Source organism: Diabrotica undecimpunctata, chromosome 1 (assembly GCF_040954645.1).
Source record: "Diabrotica undecimpunctata isolate CICGRU chromosome 1, icDiaUnde3, whole genome shotgun sequence".
Lineage (NCBI taxonomy): Eukaryota > Metazoa > Arthropoda > Insecta > Coleoptera > Chrysomelidae > Diabrotica > Diabrotica undecimpunctata.
The window spans coordinates 173,106,633-173,131,487 of NC_092803.1; the positions used below are offsets into that span (position 1 = coordinate 173,106,633).

General features: G+C 33.1%; 1 protein-coding gene across 1 annotated transcript in view; it reads left to right on the forward strand.

The window, feature by feature from the left end:
* The window catches only part of LOC140436408 (uncharacterized), a 109,760-nt gene that overhangs the window by 18,267 nt on the left and 66,638 nt on the right, over positions 1-24,855 (forward strand). Inside the window, exons 2-3 of the mRNA XM_072525195.1 lie at positions 2,282-2,787; positions 23,307-23,711. Coding sequence (XP_072381296.1) covers positions 2,290-2,787; positions 23,307-23,711 — 903 coding nt within the window. The 5' untranslated portion in view covers positions 2,282-2,289. The remainder of the gene's footprint in view (positions 1-2,281; positions 2,788-23,306; positions 23,712-24,855) is intronic.

Below are 24,855 nucleotides of genomic sequence, written 5' to 3' on the forward strand. Positions count from 1 at the left end.
TATGCTAATAAAAGATTGATGACATCGAAATTATTAGACAAAAGAACCAAAACGACTATCTACAGAACACTGATTAGACCCGTAGTAACCTATGGATGTGAAACTTGGGTAATGACGAAAAAAGATGAAGCCCAACTCAGGACATTCGAGAGAAAAATACCGAGGAAAGTATATGGCCCGGTACAAGAGGAAGATGGCACATGGAGAATCAGGAGAAACGACGAGGTTAATGAGTTAAATGAAGGTTATGACATTGTAAGATTTGTGAAAAGTCAAAGACTGTCATGGCTGGGACATGTGCAGAGACAAAACGATGCAAAAACAACAAAGAAAATGTTACAATGGAAGCCCATAGGAAGGCGAAAAAAAGGAAGGCCCAGAACGAGATGGTTGGATGACGTGGAAGACGACCTGAAAACAATGAACATAAGACAATGGAGAAGAAGGGCACAAGAGAGATCTGAATGGAAGGACATAGCCAGACAGGCAAAGACCCATCCAGGGTTATGATGCCAAAAGAAGAAGAAGAAGTCGGACGGGAAGATTATCGGAAAATGAAACTTTATTTATTGCAGTTTCAAATCCGAAAGTAGTTGATTCAAACCATAATAGCATCAATTTCCGAAGTTAGCACTTCAGAACAGAAAGGTGGCGTTAAAAAGAATGAAATTCCATCATCGCTGGAGGATACTTTCCTAACTCTATATGATATATTATCTCCACTACCTCAAGCACCTCCTCAGAGGAGTTCAAGACCTTCGCAAGGATCAACTGTTTTAACCTCCACATCAAATTATCTTTTGTGGAAGCAAAACAAAAAACTCCCAAGTCAACTTTACAAGTAGATAGAAAAGCTAAAAGTAGAAAGATGTTTAGAAAAAGACAAAGAAAATGTTTAAACAAAAGGAGGTTTGTATTAAGTACATTTGTATATGTGCGATTTTTGTAAATAAAAATGTAAAAATTACTTTTTCTTTATAAAAGAACTATAGAGGTCATTTTACCCCAACCATGGTGTAAAACGGTCCCTTTAGAGCTTTTCACGAATAATGTAATTTTTCTTTTAACTGTATATTAAGATATCATTTTTTTTTAAATAAATATGTTCTGCTGTACCCCACTTATTGTTTGATTAAACTGTACTTAATTATTTCGTTTTTTGTTATTTCTAACCTAAAAAAAATGTTAGAGGGACCATTTTGCCTCACTCTCCCCTATACCGTGTAAACTCTAACTCCTGCTAATGACCATATATGTCCATATATCTGTCCATATCCATATATATGACCATATATATCCATGCACGTTAATTTAAATAAAAAAATTCACAACACTACAATTGGCAAAAAATTAAAATTAAATAAAGTTTTAAACTATTTTAAAGAAGATTGCTTTATTGATAACGGAGGTTGTTATTCGTGTAACAAAAGATTCATTATTGAAAAATACATTTGTTTCAAACATAAATAAAGCAATTTGACAAAATTAAGTTATTTTGGTAAAAAATAATTTTAAATTATTTAACATAATAATCAAATTTAGTAGTCATCTTCATCTTCGACTGCTTCTGTGCCATTGTGTTTTTCTGTTCTTGAGAATCAAGTAATTCAATGAAGCTTTCAAGGTGGAGGAACGGATGCGCTTTAATTTAGGAGGTGATATTTTTATTGGAGTGTAATAAAGTTTGTTCAATGTTGTGCTAGCCAAATTAAAATGAGCAAGATCATAAAGTTATGCCTTCCTCTTCTGTAATTTTACTGAAGTGTTATCAGTCAACATATTATAAGAAAAATGAATATAAAATCGCCGTTTAAATGTCGCTGTAGCAATTTTCGTTTTAGTGACCATTTAAATTTGTTAAATTTGAAATTTCACAAATTTCGTCGCGGATCGTAAAACGCAAATGAGTTGTACAGTAAAAACTGTGCCAATTATTTAGAGACGGATTATAATTGATATATTTTCGTCTAAGATATATTCAGTTAGAAGGTCACTTCAACCATACTATATATGTATCACCAATACTTGATTGAACTGTCTCATTGTTAACCTTTTCCCATTGGTACAACTTTTCATTTTGTACAGAATATCAAGAATTTTAATCCTTTTGGCGTTATCATCACAGTTATCCTTTTGCTTCGTACTCAAATATTTCGATATAACAAAAATGTGTGTTTATGTTAGGTATGATAATACAATACATATTGTGTTTTAATATTATTTTTTAACATCAAATTTATATGTTTTTTAGAATATTATTAATTTTATGTTCTCTTTTCAGAGTAAGGCATGCAAGCGATGGAAAAAATTCCATTAAAAAATGAACCGCCATCCGAAACCATACATTCAACAAAACTGCATCAGACTCCCGAGGTATGTTTCGTCTGCGGAAACCGAAATCAACCTTACATTTATTATTTGAACACCAGACCGGTGCAAGACAAGCCGAAAGAACCTTACTTTCCGTTCCTGGAATCCCACGAACCACCCGTCGGACATATATCTAAAAACGAATATTCAGTTCCTGCTTGTTACCTTTGCTATAAATTGCTTCTGGAACAATGGGATGCTCACGAAATGACCTCTAGACCGCACGCTGAGCGATTGTATTGGCTGAAAAGAGTAGACAACGGTCCATATACTGGAGCAGATATGGGAATGCAAGGAGAATACGCCGCTCACGTTCTAGGTTTAAACAATGAAGGCATGCCGGCAATACCTCCGCCGCAAAGAAGCGTTGCTTTAAAGGAAGAGGTTAAACCCAAACTCAGCGTAAAACCTTCACCGGTAAGTTAATTGATTAATGATTGATAATTTTACATCGTTTCAAATGAAAACTAATGTACATAACTATGTGTGGCCAATATTCTCGTCATCATTATCAGTGGTACAATATCCTTAGTTGAGCTTATTGTCTTTTGCCAGTAGTTCGTGTATTGCCGGTTTTCTTCGTGTTCTCGTCTACACTCTATATCATCCATCTAACTCAGTCTTGGCATGTCCCAATGAGGTGTTAATTGCAAATACCCCATTTGTCGTTAATTAGAACATTGAAGAAAATTAAAAAATGTTATTTGATTGAACAATATTAAGTTTGCAAAAATTTTTAAATTATTGATTTATTATTTTGATGATTACACACATTTTACAATAAAAATAACATTATTTTTGCCTTTGGTTTTTTTACCATCGTCATTTTATCATTCGAAATATGGGGTTTTTGCAGGAAATTTTCGTTAACTTTAGGAAAAAAGATATTTACAGTATAAAACTAAAATGAAAAATAAACGAACACTTTTGTTTGAAATGTATACAAAATATTTAGTCTTCATCACTTACACCACTGCTGTTATCGTTTTCGTACAAATCGGCAATCTTTTCAGACTGATGATCAGATAATGTAAGCAGTTGGTTATAAAAGTTTTGGGCCTCTGTTTTATTTTTTTTTCAAATATTTTGTTAAATCTTTAAGATTTTCTTTTTTCCCCTAAGGAATATCCAAACGCTTACTATATAACGGTTTAAATTGGAACTCTTTCGGTATACCACGTTTTTTTATTATAAGGGATTTTCCCAGTTATCTGTATAAGTCTGTCTTACTAAAACAACTCCAGGTTCATTAACATAATATCTCAACATTTGCTCGGTTTTCATTTTTACTAGAGGGCAAGCTCTAAAAAAAATGGAGTTATTGCATCTAAAATGTTAAATATCATAAACTCATTATCAGGTACTGTAAACCGTGATGGTTTGCTCCTCGTATTCTTGATAACGTTTTCCCATTATTTAGGCATTAAGACGGTTTCAGATTTTTTGTGGTTTTCAATCAATGAAAAATCTTGGTCGCAACTTAAAAATGAATGGCTTCGAATAGAAAATACATGTGTGATAGTTTCAAATACCAGTTGTATGTACCACTGGTGTTACTGGATGATTACGCCCATCGAGCAACATACATCCCTCGGGCCAGAGGCACTTTGGCTGGCTTATGTTGCTCTCCGGGCGTAATCATCTTAATATCATTCGTGGTGCATAAACAACTATTAAACCATTGTTTTTTAATTGCTAATGAAGCACTTATGGCAGGGCGGATGCTCATTTATACAATGAGAATTTAAACCAGCAAAAAGTGTGCCCTAGATGTTGTTTATGTTGCTCATGTGCTGTCATGAGCGCTTCATTAAAATTAAAAATCAATGTTTTAAAATAAAATAGGCCCAAAATACTTATCGGGAAATGATAGAACAAGGTTTGAACTTAAATTTATGTTTTTGATGAATCCAAAAATGTTTTACTTGTGTTTTTGAGCCATGAAAATCGTAATTTTGCGTTTTTCTCACTTTTATATTATTTATACGTCGAATACGATCAAGTTTAAAAAAAAAAACTACAAGAGACTTACTTTGTTCAGAACGATGCAAAAAATAAATAAAAAAATTGTCCTGGCGGAAATTTGTTTAAAAAAATTTGAACAACTTTTCGCCTGGGCGACTTCTTGAATCTTATTTTGGAGTACCTTATGAAAGTGATTATGCAAAAAAATCTCATGGGAATATTTTTCCGAGCGAACCCGAGCTTTTTGCCTGATCCAAACTTTAAAATAGCCGTTTTAAAAATTAGATAATGACTTCTGAAAAGTTTAAACAAGAACTAACGACAAACGAGTTTAAAAAAAGGCATTTTAATTCCATTAGCGTTTCACTTTAATTCAATTTTGTTTTACTAAATAGTCAAGGAATCAAAAATGATCACTCCTAAACACTAACAAAAATCGAACCACACAAATCTCTTCTTTGTTTTTATTGAGCATTATATTCAGACATTTTTTGAAAAATATTCTAATCATTATAATGCTTGTATTAACCATGGTTTATGTTCATTAACTTTGGTATAATGTACGTAGACAGTCCGATAAGTACTTAGCTTTACCGCCCGATGGCGCCAAGATCTCAAGAGAAATCTATTATTGTGTAATACATTCTCGTAGACGGCTAATGTCAAAATTTCAGACTCATAGTTTTGTTTTGACCGCGTGTGAAAACGGACGTGTCTGTGGATTTTAGAGAAATGGAAAAACAGCGATATCGGTCGGTGATTCGATTCTTGTTTTTGGAGGGGAAATCGCGCAGCGAAATCAAAGAGCGCTTGGATGCTGTGTACGGTGACACTTCTCCTTCGATGGCAACCGTCAAAAATTGTTTTAACGTAGTCGCACGTCGGATTTTGATGAGCCACGCATTGGTGCCTCGACAACGGCTAGCACGGAGGTAAATGTGACAAAAATACACTATCGCTTATGGGCAGACTGCCGACTAGAACTGCGCGAGATAGCTGAGATAGTAGGCATCTCAAAATCTATGACATGACCGCTTGTGGTCATATCCTGCATAAAATTTTAGACATAAAAAAGCTTTCAGCGCGATGGGTACCGCATTTGGTGACTCCGGATAAGCGCGACCGTGAGTTTCTACGTCGTTTCGTAACAGTCGACGAAACATGGATCCACTAGTGCACACCAGAAACCAAAGAACAGTCAAAACAGTGGACGGCACCTATCGAACGTTCTCCGAAGAAGGCGAATACTCTCCTATCGACAGGAAGGGTGATATCTACAATTTTCTGGGATTCACAAGGGGTGATCTACATCGACTACCTGGAGAAGGGCAAAACGGTTACAGGGCTCTACGTCGAATTATTGGGCAGATTCGACGCCAAATTCAGAAAAATCGACCCCATTTGGCGAAGAAAAAAATGCTCTTCCACCATGACAACGCACCTGCTCACAACTCCGCCATCGCCACGGCGAAATTGGTCGAATTACGCTTCGAACTCTTGCCCCATCCACCGTATTCTCCAGATTTGGCCACGTGCGACTTCTTTTTGTTTACAAACTTGAAAAAGGCACTCGACGGGCAGATATTTAAGTCGAATGAGCAGGATATCGTCACGGAAATCTACTTTGCAGACCTCGAGAAAACGTAAAGCAGTTGGAGCATCGCTGAGTTAAGTATATCAAGCTAAAAGTAGACTATTTTGAGAAATAAATCACCACTTTTCCAAAATTTTCGTTTTTCTTTTGTAGGCTAAGTGCTTATCGGACCGCCCTAGTATGACTATAATTTTCAAACTATTTTATAATATTATTGTGAAATCCTATTTATTAACAATTAATTAATTTAATATAGATAACATTTTTTTATATACCGTTTATAAATAAGCTGCTAAATGTTTAATACTATAAATAAATTATTAAATTATCGGTTCAAAATTATCGATTAAGCATTATATTTTTATTTTTTTTTTGTTATCGTAGGTACAGTTATAAACATTTATTATTCATATTTTTCCATATTTGTGTTAGACAAAACGTGTGATAATTGAAGGGGTTCGTTTCTTTTCTGTTCGAGTCTCACAAGTTCTTCCTGATGATTAGGAAATTATGAAATACGTATAAAGGAATGCAGTAGGACATCCATACCCTGATGTAGTAGGGTTGGAAAGCTACCGTCCTGCCCAGAAGACTTATAGGGCTTACAACTATTAATAATTCATTCTATTTTCTCCGCTAGGCTCATATATATATATATATATATATATATATATATATATATATATATATATATATATATATATATATATATATGATGTATTGCAGACGATACAGTAATAATGACGGATAACAACAATGATTTACAGAACGTAATGCAACGCCTTAATGAACGTTGTCATGAGTACGGACTGAAGATAAATTTAAAGAAAACTAAAAGCATGATCATGATTAAATCTGCACATGCAAATATCCAATTGACTATTGAAGATACTGCAATTGAGAGTGTTAATAACTATAAATACTTAGGAACATGGATAACATCAGATGTAGACCAAACCAAAGAAAAAGACACGCATTGAAATAGCACGTGCATCATTCACTAAACTTAAAAAGTTTCTTTGTTGTCGGGATATAAGGTTAGAACTACGCCTGAGAATGCTTCGATGTTACGTGTTCTCTACTCTTCTTTATGGCTTGGAAGCGTGGACACTAAAACAAGTCCATCTGAATAAGTTAACACACAATTCAGATCGTTTATCATAATCTTTAAACTGCAATTTGTATGGTTTAATTAAGTAGAAATCAAATTTCTTATTAACGATTAACGATATTGTTAAAAATAAAGGTATAAAAAAATACCTATTTTATTCTTCATTAAATTCATATTTTTTGACAAACTGCCTATACGACTAACAAAATTAATCTGATGATTGTATTTAGGTTTTGGAACATGCAGAAATTTATAAAGAATACTTTTTTTCATAAAACTAAAAATAAAAAAGTCACAAGTTACAACAAAAAGTACTTACATATTTCAATATCCATTTATTTTACAAATCTAAATTTATATATATATATATATGTATATATATATTTACAAGTATTTTTTAATTAAATTAAAAAAATATTTTGTCTTTTGTCCATGACTGGACTCAAAGGATCGCACCCACTGACTCCTCGCTGAACTGGCTTCTTTATTTCCTCATGGTCAAGCCGGCTGTAGAAAAGAGCCTTTCTAGTGGGACGAACGTAGCTGGAATTGATAGGGTATCCCTGATCAAACAAGCCATGATAGGAAATTTATCCTGGTTTTCTTTTTACCAATATAAGATATCCGCTTATCTCTCTTTTCGTTTTACTGCTAGATATCGATCCAGTTCGTCGTCAAAGCGCACCCTTTTCTTGTACAGTGACAAAATTTTGAAATCGTCTTCGTCACGAGAGGATCCAGAAGAAGATCCAGCTTTCTTGTTTGTTGCTTCCAGATTAAGGCTCTTTTTTTCATATTTTTTTATATAATTCTTTGTTTTGTCTCTGTTTCTTATTTTAAGGACCCATACCGATAAATCGAAAGCTTCCAATTTGAGACGAGAATCCATTACTATTAATTACGTTTCAATAATATGAATTATTAAAACAGAAAAGCTTTTAATTTCTATAAATATTTTTACGTTGCAAACATAATGCAGATACTTGTATAACTTTAATTACTCAATCATTTCAATAATAATGAAAGTGTCAGTCCCGTTTCCAGTCCCATTTTGCAGCAAAAATCGCTGTCCCGTCCCCTGTCCCATGTCGCCGCAAAAATCGCTGTCCCGCGGGAAAAGTGTGATTCTCAAAATCCAAAATTCGTACCATTCACTGCATAATTCACCGAGAACGTCTCGTTACAAAATATTTAAAATATCCCGATGTTATGAAAACAGTAATACACATTGTAAATTTCATTCGAACCAATTCAAAAAATCTTCCACAATTCAAAAATTTCCTTGGGGAAGGACGAAGAACTTTCAAATGAAATTAATTTATTTTGTATTGTTAGATGGATATCTAGCTACAACATATTAAATCGATTTGTAGATTAGTGATAACTGCATTCCTAAAAGAAATGGAAATAACCTATTCAGAATTAAACGATGGCGAATGTTTATAAGATTTAATGTTTTTGACTGATGTCATGGAAAGGGGAAAGATAAAATAATATCTGACCTCTCACAGTGTATATTAAGTTTTCAAAATAAATAACAACTTTTTCTAAAGAATATTAAAAATAAAACATTTTGTCATTTTCCTCAAATTAAAAAATAATTAAATAAGAAAAACTGGAGGAAAGTATCGTAGACCTATGTAGAGTACTGGACGAAAGGTCTGTGTCGAGCACTGGATTTAAGAACAGAGGCCTGTGTGTAGCAGTGTATGAAAGAATATGTTCCTATGTCAAGCAGTGGACGTTCAATTAGTAAATAGAAGGTGACATGAGACCAAAAGAACTTAACAGATAACTTGACGAAAAGAAGAAGACGAGAAGAGACGAAAAGAAGGGTCCCCTCTTTTTACCAACTGGACCATTACTGGTTGCACACAGTCCACATTTCCAGCACCATCTTCTTACATCATTTTTACAGTTCACCCAATAGAACCGTTCTCGAACCTTTTGCAGAGTCTTCGTAATACCAAAGTGTCCACCTGATGCACCACCATGTAACTGACGCAATACTTCTGATAATTTACTTTTAGGTAAATTCTGTACCATCATCGTTCTCAAAGGTTCTATACAGAAGATCATCTTTTAGCACTAGGCAATTCCATTGACTACAGTGACACTTCGGGACTACATGCACTAATGTCTTGCCAAGAAGGTCTTTCACTTCGACGCATCCAATCCAATACTCTCTTTATCCATGGATCATCTGCTTGAGCGTGTTGTAGCTGTTGAGGCTGCCATTGATAATTAATGACGGTGGTTCGTCTCACGGGGCAAAGTCGTTCTTTGCCCCGTGAAATTATTTTTTAAATAAATCAATTAACCCCACACCGGACACCAACTGTAGCGTTTTTAAATAAAACGAACGGTTCGAATTTATATACATATATTTATTTATAAGTTTAGAGTTCGGTAATATCTTAGCAACTAAACTTAACTCATAGAAGGTATGTAAGTAATTATGTACTAGAACATTCTGGAGTATCCCACCTCTAATTCGCCTATTTGACGGGTCGATCTCTCTCGCGCTCGAGATATCGCCGGAAACTTCTAGTCGCTTTCGAGATGCAACCGTTACACGGGCCACGAGGAATGCATGTTCGTAACAATATTCATATATTTTTGAAACCACCTTAGTCCTCGACTAAGGTTGTTTCTGCACTAAATTGTCAGTTGTCATTTTGCATATCGACGTTGATATTTTAATATTATAAACAACGATCAACCAACCACCAGTGCTGAAAACGCTAAGGATGGAGAGCCTGCTACTAAAAGGCGTAAGGGAATTAAGAAATCGGATGAATATCAGCGTAATGCTATCAGAAACTCTAGAGTTAAAGGGCAAACATTATATTAGCTATAAAAATAAGGCCACGACAGCAAAGCAAATAGGACCTCAGTGCAAGTAAGACATTATTTAATTAAACACATTTTGTTTAATTTATTAATGTTTGCATTTTGAGAACGATTTCCGAAGTGGAGATTGAAATGTCAATAAACTTATTTTAGCCTTCAATTGTGGCTTATTCCCATTAAAATAGTAATTACTTTAAAATGCCGCAAGAAAATAGTTTCAGAACACTATTAAAATGTTTATTTAAAGAGTTTAGTAACGATTTAGAATGCTTGTTTTTGATAAATTCTTACATTAGGTGTAATCTATTAACTTCAAACTTCACTTTTAGTGAAAATGTTGAGATAAACTCTCAAAACGTATTTTTTTTTTCATCTCCTGTAAACTGTCCTAATGTGACTTCGGTTATTTCTGAAATAAGTGATTCAATTAAAATATAAGTCAACGCCGATTACTGAATTTTGGAAATATGTACTAGAATCGAAAAGTATTCTGAATTAAAATAGGCTGTTGGTCGAATTATTTCCACATTCGGAACAACACACTTGTGAATCATTTTATTCCAGTTTAAAATTCGTGAAATCAAAACACCGATCAGTATTAACTAACCAGCATCTTAGAAGAATTACTGAGAAGTGCTGTCTCCAATTATTCACCAAATTTAAAAAAATTATCAAATGAAGTAAAAAATAAATATGGTTAATTGATGGATTCGACCGTTACTTGATGGAAATTCATTTTATGTAACATTAAAACACTGAAAACTTTGTTTTCAAAACTTCCACAAAATTTATTTTAAATTCTTATCACTACAGCTGTTTCGGCTAATTGCCTTTCTCAAGTGATCTGTTTTTGGCATGGGTTTACACTTTATAGTCTCTAATGAAATAGGTTGAGGAGGGGAGAACTGTTTGTCTCAAGCTGGTCATTCAGAATTATATCTGTGTTTTTTAATTTGTTGATTTCCATAGATTCTAACAAAGATAGCTTAAGGCCTTTATTTTGAATGTGTAGAATTTTAAATTCGTCATTAAAAGAATTGAGAAAGGCAATTAGTCGAAACAGCTGTAGTGATAAGAATTTAAAATAAATTTTGTGGAAGTTTTGAAAACAAAGTTTTCAGTGTTTTATTGTTACATAAATATGGTTAATTTTTAATATTTAAATTTAATACACATGTTTTATACTTGTATGTTTTCATACTTTTTTAATGTACATATTAAATGTATTTAATTGCGACTCGCAAAAAATTTTGAATTTTCAAAAAGGCTATTACTGTCAAGGATTTTGGTCACCCCTGTAAATAAATATAGTAGTATACAGTGTGTAAAAGCCAAATGGAATAAATTCATTATTTAGGTTACTGTACATATTTATAAAAAATCCCGAAACACGTCAAATTTAAATTATAACTTGACGTTCTTTAACGTGAAAATGCAACCCCTACCTTCAACCCCCTTAGAATGACAGGTACAACCCCCAATTTTTAAAATACGAAGTATAGGCTTGTGATATATCGTTTGAAAGGTCTTTTCAATCTCCATTCAAAAATGTTGTCGCTTTCAAGTTTATTAAGTTTATTAATTAAGATAAAATAAATTAAAATCATGTGGTTACCGAAATTCGCTACAATACAATCAAAAACTAAAATGTAATGCAAAACGTAATAAAATGTAGAACACGAAAATGAACTATGAATGTTAATGAAGTAGATGTTCAAAATGTTCACCGCGAACGTCTTGGCAACATCCTAATCTCAAATAAAACTGTTTTCTAACATTATTTAACATAACAGGCGTGATCGACCTAATCGCAAGCGTTATTCGTTCTTTTAAGTCATTTAAATCAGAAGGTTTAGTTTCGTACACATGGCTCTTCACATATCCCCATAAAAAGAAATCTAATAATGTAAGATCAGGTGATCGCGCTGGCGATTCAATCGATCCTCGCCTCCCTATCCACCGATTGGGAAATATTGTATCGAGGTACTGTCGGACATTAAGTTGGTAATGTGGTGGTGCTCCATCCTCTTGAAACCATATCGTATTCGCTGGAACTTGTGGGTTTCCTGGATCAGGATATAAATTTGCCAACTTTGGAATGACATTATTTTGAAGTAGTGCCAAATAATTGTTGCCATTCAAGTTGCCCTCAATGAAAAAGGGACCAATGATATTGTTTCCTACAATCCCTGCCCAAACATTAACCTTTTGAGGGTATTGAGTGTGTTCTTCTCTCATCCAGTGGGGATTTTCCGTGGTCCAGTAGCGGCAATTTTGCCGATTAGCATGACCGTTAAGTGAAAAAGTACACTCATCAGAAAACATAACGTCTTCTAATTGGATAATATTGTTATCCAACATGTCCATCATTTGCTCACAAAAAAAGTTCTCCTATCAAAATCGTCTTCCATGAGCTCCTGAGTAGGTATCATCTTATATGGATGCAATTTATTTTCTTTTAATATGTTTACTATCGATGTATGGCTAGCATTGAATGTAGTGGATGCCTGTCTACTCGATGTATGTGGATTTTCCTGAAACTCAAGCAACACATCTAATTTGAGTTCATCACTCAGTGCATTGGCAGCTGCTTTTTTTTATCTGCCTTACATGACCAAACTCGCGAAACTGCTTCTTTATTTTACTTATTGTTCCTTGGGATATAGGCGGTAAATTAGGAAATTTCTCATGAAATGGGCGAGTTACTTCTTGTTGTGTTCGGGTGTTATCTCCGTAACCAATCATTTGTAAAACTGTTATTTTATGCATTTCCGTTAATCTAACCATTTTTCAGAATTGAATTGAACGAACTTTTTACTTAAATTAAAATACTGACAACTTAAATAAAACAATTTACTAATGTGTGTTAAAATAACGTTGCCACGGAAATTCTTTAAAGTTTTTTAATGGTTACCATCTAAAAACCACATTGCTATGGTTTTTGTTTACTTTCTCATTATCAAGACCTAAACGGGAAATAAGTTTTGCGTATATTTTAGCGAATTTCGGTAACCACATGATTTTAATTTATTTTATCTTAATTAATCTTAATAAACTTGAAAGCGACAACATTTTTGAATGGAGAATGAAAAGACCTTTCAAACGATATATCACAAGCCTATACTTCGTATTTTAAAAATTGGGGGTTGTACCTGTCATTCTAAGGGGGTTGAAGGTAGGGGTTGCATTTTCACGTTAAAGAATGTCAAGTTATAATTTAAATTTGACGTGTTTCGGGATTTTTTATAAATATGTACAGTAACCTAAATAATGAATTTATTCCATTTGGCTTTTACACACTGTATGAGTGTCTATTTGCCACCTTCATATCAGGAAACATCAAATGTAATACTCCAGTTTGGCTACGCCAATATTTACAAACAAAACTGTTAAATTTTCCGTGCTCAATACGTGGTTTTGAATGCAAATGTCTTCACGTTAATAAGGAGTCATCCTCGAGAACTTTCATTACCCCCACTAAACTCAAACTGTTCTAAATGACTCCTATTAGTAGACAGAAATGGGTATTTTATTATAGATAATATATAATATTAGTTAAATGCTGGTTATTAAAATCGATAATGGTATTTTAGAAATTCCACAAATAGCTATATCATCTGAATTAACTGACCCCCACCTGGCCTGTAACATCAAGAATGAACATATTACTTATCTGTCTAATCTTAAAAAATCATTATGATCCAATTACGAAAAGCGTTTTTGACGAACTTTGTTCACCAATTTCGTTTTAAACTAATTTAGACGCCGGTAAAATTTTCCAAATCAACAAAAACAACACAAAACAAAAGTATTTAGTTGCCTCGAGGTGTATTGGAAATGATTCGATACCGATATCAATATGGCAATTAGCTGCGGGGGTTCCAAATAACCCAGTCAAACGATGGATAATTTTTAGTAAATTATAGATTGCGACGATGTTTAGACGGTGATATATTTAAGTGAACTGGTGAACAAAAGTCGTAAATAAACAAGTATTACCGGCGTTTTAATCAGCAAATTCGAGCATGACGACGAGTGTTTATCGTGACGGTTTAATTCGATATTTACAGTTTTTGTTACAAGGATTTTTGAATAAATACTTGGAAATCAAATAATAATAGATATGTGTGTATTGATTATCGTTACTTTGTAAGTTTCTTGCCACTCAAGAGTTCATACAATTACACTATAGCCCAGTCTGGTTATGCAAAAATCATTGATTTCTCGGCAACATTTTTCGCAGATATCTGAAGCTTTTAAGACATAGGTGGGGGTTACTAGATGACGAATAGATGAAAAAGTACTCGTTTTTTTTGTCTATAAGTTTTTTCCCTTATATTTTACATAAACAATATTTATATCATTTTTTTATATCGAGAATATCTTTATTTTCCCGTTTTTTAAATTAAAATTGATAAATAATTTACGGAGATTTTGCAAAAAAGCAGTTTTTTGCACTAGTTCATAAATTTTATTAATTTTTTTATTAACAAAATAAAATGTTATTAATACATTTAAACATCGAGGAATTACTGTTTTTTAAATTTGTGCGAAATTTCCCCCCGATCTGTCAAATAGTTTAAAAGTTATTTAATTTGTTTATCCCTGAGGCTAAATATTTAAACTTGCTCTATTAATGATGCTAGACACATTTAGCAAATTTCATAGGATTCTTTAAGCCTTAAACTATCTCAGAAGTTAAATGCATATTGTGTTTTCATCGAAATTATTTACAAAATAAACGTTTGAAAAACGGGTATGTTTTTTACTTATAAACAATTGTAATAACTTCTATATTTTTCAAGCTACAGACTTGTACGTACAACCATTGGATAGCTGGTAAAAAAACTCACATTAAAAAAAACCTTCTATGACCAATAGGAACGAAGTTAGGGACTATTTTTTAAAAAATTATATCTCTATTGTTTATAAACATAAAGAAGTAAAATTTGCGCAAATTTTGAATGAAAATCGAAACTTTATATTGAAACTTATAGCTATAAAATTCATCCAATTTTTCGAAACTTACAGCCCTTCGAAACGAAGGTACATTCGAAAGATCAACATATCAAAGTGGAGGGGATAACTGTTTCAGCTCCATTTTATTTCGACATCGGAACTTCAAATTGAAACACGTAGGAAAAATTTACATTATCTCGGCTTTCATTGCAGTTGGAAGCAGTTAGAAGCCTCTTTTTTTAATAATAAATATGAATAACTACATAGTTTTCACTGGCCGGGAAATATGGGAAACCTCTCGGAAAAATTGAGTCCAAAATTCACCGTAAAAACTAACTTTTCTTAAGTTAGTCTGGAATAGTAAGCTGGATTTTCCGAGATTTCCGGGGGGGGGGGGGGGTGAAAATTATATTCATCATCATTATTAAACTTCAACAGACTATTTCAGCCAAATAAAAAAAAGTTTTTAAAGTTTTCACGGTGAATTTCAAATGGACTCAATTTTTCCGAGGTTTCCCATATTTCCCGGCCAGTGAAAACTTTGTGGTTATTCATGTTTCGACGAGAGATACCCCAGATTAAAAAAAATAGGCTTCTAACTGCAATGGAAGCCGAGATTATGTAAATTTTTCCTACGTGTTTCAATTTGAAGTTCCGGTCTCGAAAAAAAAAACGGAACTGAAACAGTTATCCCCTCCACTTTCCTATGTCGATCTTTCGAAAGTACCTTCGTTTCGAGAGGCTGTAAGTTTCGAAAAATTGGATGAAATAGCTATAAGTTTCAATATAAAGTTTAGATTTTCATTCAAAATTTGTGCAAATTTTACTTCTTAATGTTTATAAACAATAGATAAAAAATAGTCCCTAACCTCGCGTCTATGGGCAATAAAAAGTTTTCTTTTAATGTGAGTTTTTTTACCAGCTTTCCAATGGTTGTACGTACGAGTCTGTAGCTTTAAAAATATAGAAGTTATTACAATTGTGTATAAGTAAAAAAACATACCCCTTTTTCAAACGTTTATTTTGTAAATAATGTCTAGCATCATTAATAGAGCAAGTTCAATAGTTTAAATAATTAGCCTCAGGGATAAACAAATTAAATAACTTTTAAACTATTTGACCGTTCTGGGGGAAATTTCGCAATAATTTAAAAGACGGTAATTCCTCGATGTTTAAAGTTATTAATAAAATTTTATTTTGTTAACAAAAAAATTAATAAAAGTTATAAATTAGTGCAAAAAAGTGCCTTTTTGCAAATATCTCCGTAAATTATTTATTAATTTGAATCTTAAAAACGGGAAAATAAAGATATTCTTGATATAAAAAAAATGATATAAATATTGTTTATGTAAAATATAAGGGAAAAAACTTATAGACAAAAAATCCAAATTGTGACCCTAAATTATTGTTCAAAAAACGCAAGGTAAAAATACGAGTATTTTTTCATCTATTCGTCATCTAGTAATCCCCATCTATGTCTTAAAAGCTTCAGATATCAGCGAAAAATTTTTCGACCTTTTTTTGGACCAGACTGGGCTACTAGTAGACCAGGCGGTAAATGTTCTAAAACACCCTCATTTGGGTAAATCATATAATATGATTCTATTTTTTTATTCAATACTTTCTATTATTGTTTTATAAATTCTTCTTTTATTTTCGTTTGGTATTTTATTATTCCACAATAGTCCGTGTAGCTGGCTAGTGGCTGCTCTTGCTTGGCCAATCCTAGAACGTATTTCTTCGTTACTCCCTGCTTTTGATGTCATTTGGATTCCCAAGTATTTAAAGGTTTCAGTTGATTTTATTCTTCTCCTGTAACTAAATACTCGTTTTTTTTGTATATTAATTGTAAGGCCCTACTTGGTGTACTCCTCCTGCAGTTTTCTAAGCATATAGTCTATATCGCTCTCGTCTTCAGCTAGAATGGCTTGGTCGTCAGCAAAGTGTATCGTGTAGTACAATATCTCGTCTTCGATTGGATTCGAATGCTCATATTGCAGCATTTTCTTCTCGACACTGAGAGCACCTCATTCAGATATATTTTGAAGATTATAGGTGCTATGCAGCAGTCTTGCTTGGGACCCCTACTAATAGGAATTTCTCTAGTTAATCTGTTTCCAGAAAGTTTACAGTTATATTTTTGTAAAGCTGTTGTACTGCTTTTATATATATATATATATATATATATATATATATATATATATATATATATATATATATATATATTTTTAATTATTCCTTGTTTTTCCATTGCTACCCAGAACATTGAAAGTGGTACACTATCGTATGCCTTTGTCATATCTATAAAGACTACATGAGTTGAAACGTTGTGGGCTAATCTTTTTTCAATAACCTGCTTTCGAGACAATATGCTGTTTATACAGGATCTGCCACGAAAGCCATTTTGTTCTTCTACATCTGTCATCTCTTTTTCAATTTTATTTTTTATTATTTTTCCATAGAGTCTTCGACTGAATCTCTGACACTTAGTCTCCTATAGTTTGAACAGTTCTTTTTATCTCCTTTTTTGCAGATGTTGTTAATATGTGCTTTTGTCCGCTCCGGTGGTAAGTCATGTCCTTTAAAGAATAAGGTGAAGACATACGCCAGTAATTCCCGCATTACTTGTGGGCTGTGTTTTAATAATTGGTTCGGTATACCTTGTGGTCTGCATGATTTTCGATTTTTTAGATTTCGTATTGCATCTTCGACTTCCTGTACTATTATTTCATTGTCATCATCGTATTCAACTTCATATGTTGTTGTAATGGTGTTCGTGAATTGCGGTCTTGTTTCAGTAAGAAGTTATGAGTAATATACGATCCAAGATCTTTCTTCTATTAAATCTATTCTTCTCACTTCTTTTCTGTTTGTTCTCAGGTTTTTTACTGTTTTCCATGCTTCTCTTGATCTTTTTGACCCTATTTATTTGTTGAGCTCTTCGCATTTACTTTCCCAGAAAACAATTTTCGTTTTAGTTACTAGATTTTTTACTTCTCTGCTTGATCTTGCGTATGTTTGTCTATCATCTGGGTCATTTGTTTGCAGCCACTTCTGATATGCTTGTTTCTTGTTGTTTAATGCATTAGCGATGTCATTTGTCCACCAGAATGGAGTATTCTTTTTGTTCCTTTGGATCGTGCCGAGTGCTTCATAAGCTGCTTCATTGACTGTGCTTCAATATTGTATTTGGATGGATTCATTTCCAGTAGTTTTGATTGTGGTTGTCATTTCGATGTAGCCGTTGCGGTCGGTAACATTTTGATCTTAACATATAGTGGTCAGTTCCGTACTCCGGTCCTCTAAGCACTCTTACGTGTTCGACTTGTATGTGTGTTTCTTATTTTGTGATAACATAATCTACAATTGACTTGGTGTTGCCAAATTGACTTGCGGAAACTACCATTAAAAAGATGTAATGATAGATTTTGAAGGTTCTATAAACACCCGTAAAAGATTATTGAAGAAATATTGATTTTTGACCCTTTTTAATGGTTTTTGATAATGTTGCAATAATAATTTTTTTTTATTCAATTTGCAATCAATTCTATCTTTTCGGAAATTTAATTGAAGAGTGAAATTATCATTTCTAAGCAATTAAAGCAAAAAAAATAGGACCATATTCGATTTACCCAACCCAAAACAGATACCACCGCCTGATATATAGTACCATTCTATATATTTGAAATTAGAGGAAAATCACTATATTTAAAATTAGAGGCTAAATTTGGCGAGTCACGAGCATACAATTAATTTAAAGGATGTTTAAACGGCAAGATTTACTTTGAACATGTCATCTTCTCCTACCACTTTTCTTCTACCCGGACCCCCCAATTTTTCCTGGAGAATGAGTTGATGGAGGTGGTATAATTTTCTTATCACATCTCCTTATGTATAGGTATCTTTTTTCCTATAAAAACTATTGTTCATTCTTAGACCGCTCTATGTCAATTGTCTCAATTCTGGTCCGTTGTTGTTTTTTAAATTTTACCTATTCTAGCGATGAAATCTCCACTTACTACAATATAGTCATTTTTTGGAGTTTTATTTATTTATTAGTGTTTCGTAGAATTTTCCAGTTTCTTCATTTTTCACTTCTTCCGGAGTGTATACTCATTAAAAATGGCATACTGAATTTTTGCCCTGACGTTCCATAAAAATTAAAATATTAATTAAAATCCTTTGTAAAAGGTACATATTTAAAAACCCCCCTTTAAAAGGTTTTTCAATATATACCTTTTACAAAGGATTTTAATTAATTTTTTAATATATGGTATACAGCCAAATACAGGAACGTAGATTCCTTGTGGATTTTAAAAATTAAAATGGTTTTTCAAGTACTTCTTAAAAAATCCCTGTACATTTAATCTCTGTGTGATAGATCAAGTTTAAAGAGCTATAATTATCTCCAATAAATTTTGGATTTCTTATTTCACAGTATTTCAAGATTAGATCTGCTTTTAAAGATCGTGACACTATATCTACTGATTTATTGGTGCAACTTTCAAGAGTTCATTGTTTCGTATTTTTTTGGATAATTGAAATATCTTGTTTTCTTTTTAAACCATTTAAATCATTTCAATTTTCTTTTACTTATTTTGTATTTCTCGATGAGTATTACTATTAGTATTTTGTCTAGATTTTAATTACCTAGATTAACTTATCTTCTCTTTTTAATTATCCGGAAAATTTCTTCGGTCTTTAGTCTTTTTTCTTCTGTCAATTTAATTTAATTCTTGTTTGCTTATGGTATATTTGCCTTCGAATGCGACTTTTCTCTTTTTTGTCGATATTTTCACATTAAAATTTTTATCCACTTGATATAGTTTGTAACTTTTGCATTGTGCATCCGACATTCATGTGAATGAGCCTTAGTATATATTTATATCAAAGGAAAATAATTTTTATTTCTGTGTTAATTTTTTATCCTACGATAATATTACTAAATCTTTGTTGTTGATTATGGCTGTAGGATATTGTAATTATATTTCTAACACTGTATATATGTATTTTTCATAAAAAAAATGATTACAGTGGTTAATATGGAGTACCTTAGCATGCGAATTTTGAGGTCATTAATAAATTTTTGGGTAATTTCTGTATATTTATATGGTCATCTATCTGTTCTCTATATTGTGGATTTTGCACCCAATTTCTTGCTATTTTTCCTAATTCGTCAATCCTCAGGTTGTTGGTCAACATAGGTCTCTCTTGTTTCCTCTAGGTCCCCATTCCATGAATCTTTTGGTCCACCTATTATCATTTAAACGTGCCATATAACCATCTCTCCATTTGGCTTGTGCAATCTTTTTTATGATATCTGTTGTTTTAGTTCTCTCTCTTGGTTGATATTGTTTGGTATCATATATCGTCTTGTTATCTCCAGCATTGCTCTTTCCATTACTCTTTGGGTTACTTTTAATTTACTGGCAGATGTTTAGTCCATGTTGTTTCGGAACCATGTGTTATTACCGGTAGTATACATTGGTTGTTTTTTCTTTAAGCAAATTAGAAGTTTATGTTCACGCCTACTTATTCTTTTGCCTGTTTTAATTCTTCCATCAGTTTGTAAGCTTTAGTTACTTTATTAACAATATCATCTGCAAAACTCAAGTGTTTTGAGTATTCACTATCAATATTTATTTTCTTTTTAGCCGAATCTAGTTTCTTAAACGTGTATTCTAGACCTATCCTGAATAGTTGGGGAGATGGTGTTGCCCTGACTAATTTGGTCGATTTTGTCCCAAAGATTTCGATACTACCGGCAATTCCACGATTTTAAAAAATTACTTGAATTCAACCATGAGTGATTTGTTATACTCAATACACTTCTCAGTCAGTGTTTTTAGTGCTTGTAGATGTTCATTTGTTCCATAGCGTCTCCTAATTTCCGTTCTAAACGTTTTGTGATGATTTTGGTAAACTGTTTGTAAATATGGGACAACACACTTATTGTCCTAAAATTCTCCGGATCTGATATATCTGTTTTTTTTGTGTATTAGGATAGTGATTGCATTATTCCGTTTGGTAGGGACTATATTTTTGTTTAGATATAGGTTAAACTCAGCTAGATTGCCTCAGTTTTCTCAATTGTTGACAAAGTCAGAGGATAGGTCACTCACATCTGATTTTGTTGACAGAATCGGCGAGAAAATTCTCTGTATTAATATCTTTATCAGTTCTAAGACATAAGGTATTAAAGTTCTTTATGGATCTATAATTAACGGTATAGAAGATAAATTTAGTGGTATATAATGAAGACCAATTCGGAGGATCTATGCACTACTAACTTTTTATTACACACATACATAAAAATGGTAAAATCTGCAAGATACAGGGTAAGAACATATATTTATTAATATAGATTCCTGTATGATTTATTTTAAATTAAAACTATTTACAATGTAATACATTGGTGGGAATTTTATTTCAGTATTAAATTAAAATTAGAATGACATGTTAGTGAACAAAACTTACTTCAACATATCAAAGTCGCAGTCTCCTAATAATTGATACAGCAGTATCTCTGATGGGATATGATCACACCATTATTTGTAATAATTGTGATCCTAATGTATACTAGAGGATTTAATATTAACATTTTATGATTGTAATTTTTTCATGATTTTCATAATAATTTTAATTTGACACACACAGTGTGTCAATTTTAAAACTTACAATGTTTGAAACCGTGTCTAGGATAGTAAGGGGGAACTAAAATGACATGAAAGAGAACTCACCCCCATTAATCCCCTAGGTCCCATCCACCACAACCAAAAAAGTTTAAATTGCAAACCCCTACTTGTGATACATCATTGAAAAAACTGTAAAAATTCTATCCCGTGGTATAAATAATAATTATACAGGGTGAAACAATAATCGTGAAACTTTGGCTTAAATGGAAAATCTCATATGATGTATGAGAGAGAAATAGTACTCAGTTCTCAGGTTCTCAGGAACCTATTTCTCTCTCATACATCTCCATAGCTCTTGTCTAGGAACTTTGTCGTACGCCTTCTCAAGATCTATAAATATCAAATGTAGCTCTCTTAAAACAGCTGTAAACAAGGTCAGGATAGCCTTGATGATTTCCAATCTCCGATAGGAGTGGCACAAGAAGAAGAAGAAGCTCTCTTTTCTTCTCGCTGTATTTCTCTATTAACTGTCTCAATGTAAACAAGGCAACTGTTCTCCTCCTTCCTGACATATACCCAAACTGTTCTTCTCCTATCAATGTCTCTCTCCTTAACCGTTATAGTTCTATAGTTTTTTCAGTCCTGAATGTCACCTTTATATTTATACAATGATACTCTCCGTGCGTTGGACATCCTTTCTTCCTCATATTATATCAGGTCATACTGCCTTACCGTTCTTCGTGCTATTTAACTTACTAAAGTACTTATACCATCTTTGCTTTATTTTAACATCGGTTCTTAACACTCTTCCATCCGCACTCTTAATCTGCCGCACGTGAGTCAAGTCCTATGATGACTTTACTCACGTGCGGCAACTCTTTATACATCTGTGCAGATGATCTTTCCTTAGCAGTAGCTACTACCTTTGATTCCCTTTTTGTCACCTTGTACATATCCTTATCTTCCTCTCTTTTAGACCTGTCATACCTCTTTCTAGCCTATTTCTTCTCTCTAACCTTCTGCTGTAGCTCATGGTTCCACCACCAAGTTTCTTTATCTCTAGGAGGCCCTTTGCCAGATGGTTTTTCTAGCATTTCCTCTCCCACTCGCACCACAACTTTACTGTTAGCTTCCCACCAGTCATTTAATATATCTTTTTCCTTAAGCTCTTCCAGCACTCTACTCTTAGACTATTGCCAAATCCTTATCCTTTAACTTCCACCACTTTACTTTCTGGTGTCCTACTTGCTTTCCTTTTCGGCTCACCTTTACAGCACAAAATCTATCCGAGTTTCCCTGTTATCTATACTCGCTACTATAGGTAACATACTGGTCTTCAGTCTTCATAAAGAATGTATTAATGACAACCAAATCCCATGCCACTGCAAAGTCAGTCACACTATTTCTTTCATCATTTCTTATGAACTAAAAAACTCAGTGATAGTAATATTAGTTAATAATTGCTGTGTTGAATACCATTGTTACTTTACTTATTTTTACTTAACGATCTTGTATTAAACATATAGGTCTAACCAAACTTTATATTGATGATGTAAAATCATAAAAAGACTACTATCGAATCATGGCCTTAAATTACTATTTTTTTTCGTTAGTTCTATATGAAAGGAATCTTCTAAAGCAATATGATAGGAATTATGAGTACCATCGATGTCTACGAACTCTAAGCGCCTCATCGGTGTACTGTTATATTGTTTAAGCTGTTATTACTACCGACATCATTAGAATAAAATCTCCGTTAGAGTTAGGTAGAGAATTTTAGTTAGATTGTATTTTAAGCCCATACATTTTTATTTTACAGATACCTGTATCATCGACGCCCCGGAGTGATATTGACACAACATCGGAAAGCGCTCTAGACCTCACCCATCCAAATCCAATGCCTTCATCTGTCATCCAATCTGTACCTGTCTACGCTCACAGCCAAAATTCCAACTCTTCAACAGGCACGGATATTCTGGATCTGAGTATGCCCGACAAGAACTCAATGACCGAAGTGTGTTACGTATGCGGAGACGAATTCAAAAAGGGTAGTCTCGATTTCGTGGCTTCCAAGAAAGATTTCGATTCACCTTTGAAGCCGTTTTTTCCTAGTTTAATTGAACATCCACGGCCTAGCAGAAGTCGACCGATTGATTCGGCGGGAAGGGTTCAGGCTTGCTATGACTGTCAACAACATTTGCTTAAACAGTGGCATGCTTTTCAGGTAGGAACATTTTAATTATTTTACTGTCTTTGGAGTAAATATTTGTAATGTTACCTTTACAGCATTTGAAATCTGTTGCCTTTTCTTTGACAAATACACAAAATAATACTGATAATCCGTAAAAAAACATTTCCTGTGAGAATTTAATAGAAATGCAACTTAAAGAACATCTAAACAATTATCTAGTTCTTTGTTAATAACTAAATTGAATGTATTAAAGATTAGATATTTGCATTTTATGACCCACAGCAAAAAAGAAATGTTCAAATTAGAGGCCAAGTGTCATAAATTGTCTCTTAAGACTCTGAAAAAATAATAAAAAATAAAATTGAAAAATAGATGACATATGAAGAACAAAATGTCTTTCGTGCAGACAGATCCTTTACAGAGAGCATATTTTCTTTAAAGCTGGTTATTGAGAAAAGGTTAGTCCACCACCTTTCAACTCATATAGTCTTTATAGATCTGACAAAGACATGCGATAGTGTACCACTTTCAATACTCTGGGTAGCAATGGAAAACCAAGGAATAAACAAAAAATATCTGAATGGGGGCTCTCAGTGTGGCGAAGAAAGTGCTGCAATATGGGCATCCCAACCAAAGACGGGTTGTACAGAGACATTGTACATGATACACTTCGCTAACGACCAAGCCATTCTAATTGAAGACGAGAGCAATATAGATCATATTCTTAGAAAACTGGACGAGAAGCACACTAAGTAGGGCCTTACAATTAATATACAAAAAACTTAGTTAGAGTTAGAGTACTTAGTTGCAGGAGAAAAACAAAGCAGAAGGCCTACAAATTGAAATGGAAACTATAAAATCAACTGAAATCTTCATGGTATGTAAAACATAACTGAAGTTCAAGTAAGATTAAAAGCATGGAGTAACGAAGAAATACATTCCAGGATTGGTCAAGCAAGATCAGCAACTAGACAGTTACACAGGCTATTGTGGTGTAATAAAATAAAAGAAAATAAAAAAAGAATCTATAACTAAAAGAATATGTAATCTACAACTTAAAAATTAAGGCCTTGGAGATAATATTGCTGGCCCACTAGACTTGATAGGGTGATCAACCAAGATATTTTCGGAGAGAAATGAAAATTGATTTAGTCATAATAGTCACAATTGAAGCCAA